Below are 10,955 nucleotides of genomic sequence, written 5' to 3'. Positions count from 1 at the left end.
TTGCATGAGACTGTAAGAATCAGCGTTTTGTAGTTGAGTTTTAAACGGTGGAAAAGCGAAAAGGGTAAATCAAAGGCAGTTGTGTGAATGTTTTTTGCACACAGTCAAAACATATAGACATGTGACTCGGCAGCATGACCGCTTCAATCACAACTGTTTAAATTAAAATCTGATCTGATCAAAATTATTTTGAAAATTCTGCCCTACTCTTACCTCTAAAGATAAAAAGTGAACGGAGGTAATTTGTGAAGGCATCAATGCCGCCTGTCTTTTTTCCACACGAACCCCTGAGGAGTGTATAACACAGGGATGCACCATTCTAATGAAGTAATGAATAAATATAAGTATATTAAAAGAAAATATAAATAAGATCATTTTAATGTGTGTGCCATGGATAATGCCAGACTTCAAGAATGCAATCTGTTTTTCATTGATTTCACGCTGCATAATCTGCGCATGATCTATGGGCACTGTCACTGTGTCACTGTTTCAAAGCTGCATCTTTGCTATTACTAAAAAATCATACTGTTTTAGTCACCTAGGGAAAGAGCATATGACATGTTGGTTATTGGACCTGTTAAAAACCACGTGATTAAAAAAAAGGTATTCCATTTTCGTCCAAACATGGAACATTTCATGAGGTCTGTGTCACTCGCGTTACTAAAACGTCTCTTCTCTGCGCACGTCTCTGCCTGAACGCAACTTCCTCACTACTCCTAACCAGTTGGGACACATCCGGAGCTCTTCTATATTTTGGTGGAGATGGGAGTGATTTTCTATTTTAAGTATTCTGATAAATAACTCTTGAAAATAGGACCAAAATGGCGTCATTCTGACAATTTTTGCAAATATGGTGCCTGGAATCTACCCAAGACAATTGGGCATAAAGCAGGAATTACATCCTGAATAGGACTCAAGTTTAATGCAGAACACCTTGTAAACATATACTGTATGCATACACTTATTCACATGGATGTGCAATTTAGCTAGTTAAAAAAAAATTTAATCACATTGAAAAAACAAACGACCAAAAAAACGACAAACTGCAATCCAGCTGTGATTGCAAAGTACTAACTGGATTGTATCGGATTAGGTGGCATGGTTTGTACATGAATTAGGACTGACTGTGGGACAGAAAACCCTGCCCCAATGAAAATACAAACTACACTTTGTTCCAAACACAGTAACTATTATGCAGGAGGAAGAAGTTCCGCACATCAGTGCAAACTCTGAGGTAAGCACTTTCACGTTATCTACAGTATTACAGCATTTGTAATTTTCTCTGGTAATTAAAGTTGTAAATTAGTAAACCATTTTAAATTATTTGGATTCTGTAGAAAATTTTCAAACACACTTACTTAACACAATATATTTGAATAGTATTAACATATATATATGTACATATATCCCTCTGCTACGACTCCCTTTGGATAATACAGAATGAATATTTATTTTAGTTCATTATTTTATTTTATTTTAGTTCATTAGTTTGGGTCTATTATTGTGAGCCTATATCATTAAAACAAAATGTGTTTAATTTTTTGTTGCTCAAAATATGCGTCACAACCGCCGATGTGCGACACCCGCCGACACGCTTTTTGACACCCGGTTTTATTCAGGTTGACAGCTGACTGCTCCCTCTTGTACACGCGATAAAAGGATGAAGGCACACAGAACCAGACGGCACTTTTGGTTCCCTGCAGGTGGATAATTTAAGTTCAGCTTTTAATTTTATAAATACAAGAAGGACTCAAATAAACATTGAGTATTTTATTTAAAAATAACTTTCAACCCAGCATCTTTTATTCCAAATTCAAAATGTTGTAGTTGCATGCAGAAATAAAATTTTATTTTGTTTATAGATGGCATAAAGGTAAAAAATGAAATATGCAGTGTTATCTTTATTTTACAGTAGATGTCAAAAGGGCTTTGTGTCTCCCGGTGTTTTTTTTTTTCTGTGGGAAACGGATCCAAATGGATCTGAGTGTTTAAGGTTGCCAACCCCTGGTTTAGACCATCAACATTTTTGAAGGAAAAGCATCTTAAACATCTAGCTTAATTACTTGAAAAGTTAGTAACACCTACGAGGGGCGTTCAAGTAAAACCTGGACTTTTGTTTATGCCAAATAACAGAACAGAGTTATGAGAGTAAAAACTATATAAAATCCCCTCCTACACTAATGTCCTTATCCAAGGATTTTACTAATGCTTGAATACCATCAAGGAAGAAAGTTTTCTCAGTATCCTGTAACTATGATTAGACTTAGCTTCTAAGCTTCACGTCTGAAACACAGGCCTACCAGGGACTTCTTTAATGGGCCAAACATATAAAAATGCTTTGGAGTGAGGTCAGAATTATGTGTGAATGAATTGTTGGTACATTCCACTAAAAAATTTTTTGTACAATTCTTACAGACAGATGTGTCTCTTCCACAAGCTAATAACAAGTTATTTATCGATTTTTAAGGATTAGGGTTACACTTGCTGAATGTTCCCCGGACTCCCCAGATGTGTGTATATATATATATATATATATATATATATATATATATATATATATATATATGCGACATTATTATTATTATTTTTTGTGTCTTCTTAGTTTTTATCAGTGTGAGTTGTGACCTGCACTGCAAGGGTGTCTGCCAAATATGTAAATGTTTTACGTAAATACGTAAATGTTTCACGTGAGTGTTTTAAAAACACTCTTATAAGTGTGCAACATTGATTGATTGTAAATGTATTAGTCTGGGCCTTTAAGTGGCGCAGTGATAAAAGTGCTCGGCCTATCATCTGCAGATCGCGAGTTTGATTCCCGGGTGATGCTGTAACCTCTCGCAGCAGGAGGTTTAGAGAAAGCTGATTGGCCGAGCTCTCTCAGAGGGGAGGGATGAGAGGTACTTAGTGCTCCCACATTAATCACGGGTCTACAGCTAATCAGGGGCATCTGTGAGCTCACGCAAGTGGAAGGAGCAGATAGTGCTGACCTCCGAGTGTATTATGCCGCCATCAAAGGTGTGTGAGCGAGCAGTCTGGAAAGATGCGGTCAGCTGGTGTTTCGTGGTTCGGAGGAAACATGTTATAGTCTTCAGACCTCTCGACTGAGTGGTAGTAGTAGCCTTAATGTGGGAGTGACTAATGTTGGACATGACTAAATCAGAGAACTCCCCCCCAAAAAATAAATTAATTAATTAAATGTATTGGGCCCGGTTTCCCGATAACGCACACTCTTCGCACGCTGAGAAAACTCTTAAGATATATCTTATGTGAAGTGATTCACATAGTGTGTTTCTCGAACTGTCCTTTAGGAGTCTTCTTAAGTCCCTGCGTCTTACGTCCGACGTTACAAGGCGCTGTCTACAGTGAAGGTACTGAATTAGTCAACAATCATAGTTGATTGACAAACAGTTGACAACACTCTTCGCCAGGTTCAGAAACAATGTGAGGCATATCAGTTGTTGGGGTGGTATAGCGCACAATGGAATGAATATGTGCCAGAGTAGAGGTTTAATACCCCTCTCTCACCTACTGTACGTGGTTTCGCGCGGTGGCCATAGGTACGGTTCTATACATTCTATACAACTATACATTTCTAAAAAAAAAACTATAAAAATTCCAAGTGAACATAGTTGCGAGCATAGCTAGTTTGTGTGTATATATCAAATCAAACAAATCATGGAAGCTGATGACAGAGTTCACAGTCAAATACTGAGACAAAATGGCATTCGTTCAAGCATGCAGTTAACACCATGTAGCATTGTCGTCCCCTGAAGGTCAGCTGACACCGCTGAACCATATATAAAATGCAGAACCATAACACCAAACCTGTGTTTGTTTGTTTTTTCAACAAGTTCAAGTTCAAAGGTATGCAGTAATTATGCTTGTTAGAAGCACTGTAGTTTCTGTGGCATCTAAGTGAAAGGTCAGTAGGCGCTTTCTGTCTACTTTCTGTCTTTAAAACCCCACATTTAGATTCACTAGCTATAAACAGCTAAAAACATTTTAAATGTTTTAATGTGTTTCTAAAGTATGCTAGCTTTATCTTGTATATGCAGCATACAACATAAATCTGGGTCAGAGTTTTTGTACAGTGCAGTTGTATTTCCTTCACATTGTGGGCCTCAGAGCACAGTAGTATAGTGCAGAGTCTGATACAGCAGCAGAGGAGATGAGCAGATCCACATGTTTATCATCTTCATTTATTTTTGCAGACATTCTGGGAGGGTTGTCACGACTTAGATCTCCACTTTGTGAGATATAAAGAAGGAACGTAGGGTTCGATTTTGGATATTGCCTGTACCAGTGAAGGTAGTTTCCTGTAGTAAAACTGAATCTGTATTTGCAGGACAGAGTAACATTACCACCTTCACCTGCAAGTTTATGACTAAAAAGTGGCTCAATTGAATCTGCCATGGAGTCACCTGTCACAGAAAAGAAAATGTAATCCGTTTTACCTTTACATAATCAAGACAAACCTACATAATTCAGATATGAATTTAACACTAACACTAAACAGACTTAAATTCAACACTTAATATTACTGCAATGAGGAAAGATAAAGTTGAACTCACCTATTAAGTGACAAAGACTCAAAAATATAACAGTGAACATGATGCAGCTACGAAGCAGAATGGAAATATTTTGTACTTTAAAATGTTGAAGTCATGAAGGTTCATGAAGCTCCACCCCACAGTTTGATTCTTACTATAACATCCTGGGTTTACATTCAGCCTGATGCTACAGTATATAACAACAAAGTTTGTAATGTATATGGCTCTACCTTATTTCAGACACCCCTATTACAAGAGAACCTGTCCAGAGATGTTCTTGTCCTTGGCTGTTTTGACAAGAAGATTCACTGTAGTTTCTTTTCTTTTTTTAGGATATAAAAAAGCCTAAGATTACATTTTGCCCATTATGATGTTTTATGTAAACATTAACTTGAATGGGGTGCCAACAAATAGTAGTGCACAAGCACTAACCCACACACTCCCAATCATACACTGTCTATGATTTAGAAATACCAGTCAGACAACAGAAAACCAGTGTGGGAAAATCAAACCTGAACCTCTTTTTGTACTTGAAGAAGAACCTAAAAAAGAGTATGGAGCATGCACAGGTTATAATGCAATTTTAGATTTGCTGGTGGAGTTCTATTAACCTGTAGGCTAAATGTTGATAGCTTTGAGCAGCAGACAAAAAACTTAAGGTTAGAAATGTGAGAGAATAGTGTTTATTTAAGATCAATTGTACTAGTTAACTAGCATTAGTCAACTACGTAGTCAAATATTTAATTACGTAGACTGTAAACTTACAGTGCATCCCAAAAGTATGTTTGACACAGTATTTACCGTTAGATGATATTCATACTAATTAAATTAATCTGAAAATATATTGTTTTTATCAGAATGGTTTTTAGATTTAATTGAGTTTCTGTGCTATCAGGGAAGTAGATAATATGTATTATTATTATTATTATTATTATTATGTATTTTTGCATTATGTATAATAAATAAAGAGATCAAGAATATAGTTTTTATTGTGCAATTTGTATTATATCATGTATTATAAATGTAAACATTTTTTGAGAAATGTGGTGCTTTAGTACTTGGCCAACAGTAACTGATTATGCCATCTTGTGTTCACCAAGAAGAACACCATGTCACTATAAGAACTGTTTACTCCACATACATGACATACATCATAGAAAGTCCAAACCAGTTGTCAAAAATTATTTTAATTTTGCAAATGTATATATTTGAATCATTTATGTATGTATGTATGTATGTATGTATGTATGTATGTATGTATGTATGTATGTATGTATGTATGTATGTGTAAAACCTTCATAACAGTTCTAATCTGAGGTGCTGTCTGTTAATTCAAGATTTTTTTCAAGTGGTAACTGCAATTGAACTTGTCCTTAAGGTAAGTTTTGGTCCTACTTTCCTAGGATGGTCTTCATGAAAGACAGTTTTATCATGGTGCCTGATGACTTTTGCAAATTCATTTTAAAATACTGTTCTTGCAAGAACTATTCCAGAGCAGCTGACCTTCATGTCTTAAAATATGACTACTGTTGTTGTTGTTGTTACTTAATTACCAAATTTCCTATTTTTACAGCCTTTAAATCTCTAATACTGTTCTAGAATGTAGAAAATAATTACAAAACATAAACACTGAATTAAAAGGTATGTGTGTCACATATTCTGATCATCACCACCTGGCTGGTTTGGTTGTGTGTATAAGTAGCCTTTGGCTCAATCATGGAGACCCCTAGAATTTGTTAAGTCTCTGTTCTGCTATCACTGTTATTATTCAGTTTTGTTCATAACAAAGTCTTAACATCTGCAAATATGCATTTGCTGTATCCCTCTTTAACTGACATTAATGATGCCTGACCAAACTCGTGTCACCAAGATTTTATTGATAGGTGGTGTACAGCTTTTAGCTTAGATGGTGGTGTACAGAGCAGAGTCGTGGTAAATGCTGTATATAATAAAGTTGAAAACTTGAATTTTGCAGTAAAAATTATTATGCAATCAAAAACACCGGAGCATGTCACATCTTGGTTAATCTAGCTCCATTGGCTTCCAGTATCTTATTTGTGTTTATTTAAAAATTTTATAAAAAAAAAAATATTTTATTTAAAACTTTACATAACAATGCTTCAGTGTACCTGACTGAACTGATCACACTTTACATTCCTGCTTAGTCATTCCAATCTGTAACTTTCTTTTTTTCTATCACTGAGTTTAAAATAGATGCCCAGACTTATCTTCTAAAATGAGCATATCAAATTTAGTGTCTTATATATCTTTCGTGTTTTATATTATTTATTTAATTTGTTTGTCTGTTAGTTTGTTGTTTGTTTTACTTATATTAGTTATTTGACTTATTTATTTGGATCACTAATTGACTTATTTTATTTTGTGTTAAACTATATCTAATCTGAATGATCTTAACTGCTTACTATTTAATTTTTTATGGCTGTTTTCAGTCCCTTATACTTTATGTTTAATATGAAGTGTCTTCCGGTTAGCCTTGCACCTCTAAGGTCCCAGTTCAATTCCCAGCCAGGGTCAGTTGCCGCCTCTGTATGTATGTCTGCATGTTCTCCTCATGCTTGGTGGGTTTCCTCTGGGTACTCCAGTTTTCTCCCACTGTCCAAAGACATGCAGGTTAGGCTAAATGGCATTCCCAAATTGCCTGTATTGGCACCCTGTTCAGTGTACACCCCGGTCTGTTGGGATAGACCTCTCCTGACGTCTCTTGATTTAAAATTGCTTCTGAAGTCTCACTTCACCAGTAAAGCTGCTCATGTCGGCACACACTTTCACTTTGAAAAAGACAGCGTTTAGCGAGTAAAGCTGTTCATATCATCACACTTTTTCATCTCCATTTTGATTAAAACGTTGCCACATGAATGTGTGCGCCAATGTGAGCAGCTTTAGTCATAATAAAGCTCACAAGAAGGGGCAACTTTTGCAAAGCAGAAATGTAAACTAGGAACAGAAACAGAAAACAACATAGCACAAATATATACAGTACTTGCTAAACAAACGCTGCCTTTTAAAGAGAGCAGCTTTATTTCACATTTCTAATAATTATTCAATGCTTGACACAAACAGCAAAAAAAAAAAAAGCCTGATAACTATAATTTAAATAATAAAAAAGCCTGAAGAACCTTTCCTGAAGATTTATGTGACGAGTAATGTTTTGGGTAAGGTTCTAACATCGATATTGAATAATTAATTTTTGTTTCTTCATTTATGCATTTTTTTTGTCCTGTTGAACATGGACATACAAAAAAAATGGATCAAGTATTATTTACTTACATCAGTCATACAGTATACATAAATCATGCATGTGAATATAGCGCCAAGTGTAGGGGAGGGTCTCCAATGCATGTGGAGATGGGAATCTGACATACAGTACGTCTGTTTTGTATTTTTAACATTAATTTAATAACAAACATTTACTTGGCAATAAACTTTTTGGAAAGAAAACCATTTATCATTACTGCACATATATTTTCTGGGGTGGTACAAGATCATTTCATTTACAAAAACACTTGCAAAGAAAAAAAGTGAAAACTGGTTCCACTTTGTTCTCTCCAAGTAAAGAAAAATTATATTTGCGTAATCCTATTGTAATTAACAAACATTAACTGCTGTGTGAAGATATTAATTAACTGCTGTAACATTAAACTGTGAGGGCAGTGATATAGGAGAGAAAGAGATTTACAATCATACATGCAGCACAATTCCACTCTTTATTCGGGATCTGTGCTGTTTCGTAAATAATTAAACACAATGCAGATATTGTAATTTTCCTCTGTCATCATAGAATATACAGAACCTGATCCATGCAGTGTAAGGTGTATTGTGTTTGTGCAGTGTGTTCATTATCCAATGCCCTTATGTTTAAAATCTCGCTCCAGGTTTTTTTTTTTAAGTTGGCAGCTATGACACGTATTTTAAGTATAAAAATTATAAGGTAAATTTTCCATCAGACTTTATTATGAGATTAACAGAAATTATCAAACCACAAAAATTTTAGATTAAAACACTTTTTATTGTGTATTGGACTTTAAAATGTTATATATCTTTGAATTGTGTTTAATCATGACTGTTTGCCTTAAAATATTATTTTGTTAATTTTGTCATTACTTTCATTACATTTAATATGTGTATTTTTGGCTACCAAATGCTGCCAAATTGGTAAGGAAGTGATAAAAATCGATAAGGACTCAATAAATGCACTTAAAATCTATAATGACTTGCAAATGAATTGCTGCGCTGCGAATAACTGCGCTTATGAATCGATACACAGGCATGAATGAGGCATTAATGTTGGGAGGGGGCAGCAAAAAGTTTTGAACATGCTTCAATTTTCCTCCAAACATTAACATCACTGGTAAACAAGTCAGAATTCATACAGAGCCCAAAAGATGCTTTAGGCAGCGGTTACCAATCTTTCCCGAGCTCTTCAGTGGTCTAAACAAATTTGTGGATACTGTGACTGTCAAAACCAGATGTTTAGTTGCTCATCCACATCAAGATTCAACCTTTCACTTTGGATAGATTTTTTTTCTGTTCATCCTGATGGTAAAGTGTTTTTTGTTTGTTTGTTTTTGTTTTTTATAGACTGTATAGACTAAAATTAACTGAAAACAATTGTACTGTGACTGCATGAATATATGAATTAACTACCACTGTTGTTTCTATTAGACCATATCTTCTTTTTGTACTTGTTTGATGAAACCCATGTTTGGTCAGTGTTTATTTCCTTAGCACATGTCCAGCAACAGTAACATGCATTTATATGTGCATGCATAATAATAAAAAAGGAATGAATAAATGAAAAATGAATACACTAAAATATCAGTTAAACTTTGTACTAATGTACAGTTGACTTGTCTGTACAGCAAATTTTATTTGCTGTTTTTTTTTCTTTCTTTTTCAGGTGCATATTACAACAACTGTTGGTTATGCCTGTGGTTATTTAATAAAAACTTGATGTGGTTTTCAAAAACATCTTGCATGTGTGTGTATCATTTATATGTTTTTGTGCAGCCTTTTATTGACTCTGTATTACTGTGCTACGTCTCTAAGTGCGCAGTGATAGAGTGCAGAATCTGAGAGCTTTAGGCCTCTGATAGTGAGTTCAGTAGAGTCTCTGGTTGTTTTTGACTCTAATCGACCATCAGTAGGAGTGCTCTTGTCAGATCTTGACCTTGCGCCTTTATACAGTAAATACTGTGGTGCACTGTTAGAATATTTTTTGTACCAGTAAAGCAGAATGTAATTGCTTTTCGTCTCATATGAACATTTCAGTGTAACAGTGTTTGTTTCTTCACTGATAATGCTGGCATCTTCATCCTTTGGCCCAATTGTATCTGCGAAACTGCCTGCTGTAAAAAGAAAATAAAAGTAAGCAATCTATCACCTTTTTTTTGTAAACAAAACATCCACTAAAGAATTAAACAAATTTCATTAATTGTTGGATTCTTAAAATTATTGACATCAGTTAATATAGCAAACTAACTGATTGACATTGATTACCTGTTGAAACAGTAAGAATCAGGGGTATGTATCTTACTATGTATAAGTTATATAGTGGAGCCATCTCTAAACACACCACTGTAAGGTTTCTGTATGAAAATGCTGCATTTGCTGAATGTTACAAGAACACATCTCCAGAAAGCCACACCCAAAAGTTCTTCTGTTGCAGCATAACTTTGTACAGACAAGCATTTTTACTGTATCAGTGGCAGTGAACTGAGTCACAAATAAAACACATAACACACATAAAACACATACTTGACTGGTTCTTCTCCACCCACAACTATCAACTGTTTGTAATTACATTGCCTAGCCAAAAAGATTCAAACACCTTAATGTTTAGTTCGACTAACTTCAGCTTTGATTATGGCATGCACTGTAATGCTGTTTTAACAACCTTATGCAGCTTCAGACCATTTATTTTCTGGAAGAGCTGCATTAATTTTTGGTTGAGATCTTGTATTGATGATGGAAGAAGTCTTCTCCAGAACATCCTAAAGACTTTCAATGCAGTTATGGTCAGCTCACATGGCCAATTTACATGAGAAAGTGATTCCTCGGGCTACCAAAGCCTCTTTTTCAGCTCTCAGGAAAGTAAAAAATTATATATTTGATAATCTGGCCATTCATGGAGTCAGGTGATTTTGCCAAATACAGTAACATTGCTGATAAGTATCCTAACTGGTTAGGAGAAGCGAGGAAATGGCGTTTAAGCAAAGACAAAAAATATGTTCGGACAAAAATGAAAAAAAAAAAAAAAACTTTTTTTCTAACCTTTTGTGTTAGCTTTCTAACACAAGAATAACACCAGGAACAGTGTAATGCAGCATAACAAACTCGGACGCCCCTGATGGGCTGTAGAGTTGTAATTGAAGTGGGAGCAGTAGG

General features: G+C 35.1%; 1 gene segment (V, D, J or C); it reads right to left on the bottom strand.

Moving 5' to 3' along the window:
• Window positions 1–9,596: 9,596 nt before the first annotated feature.
• Window positions 9,597–10,153, bottom strand: LOC128521368 (T cell receptor alpha variable 14/delta variable 4-like). The segment is given in 2 exon segments: window positions 9,597–9,916; window positions 10,068–10,153. Coding segments are annotated over 2 exon segments (384 nt in total).
• Between the last annotated feature and the right edge of the window lie 802 nt (window positions 10,154–10,955).

Source organism: Clarias gariepinus, chromosome 1, assembly GCF_024256425.1.
Source record: "Clarias gariepinus isolate MV-2021 ecotype Netherlands chromosome 1, CGAR_prim_01v2, whole genome shotgun sequence".
Taxonomy (NCBI): domain Eukaryota; kingdom Metazoa; phylum Chordata; class Actinopteri; order Siluriformes; family Clariidae; genus Clarias; species Clarias gariepinus.
This window is presented reverse-complemented; position numbering and strand designations above follow the sequence as displayed.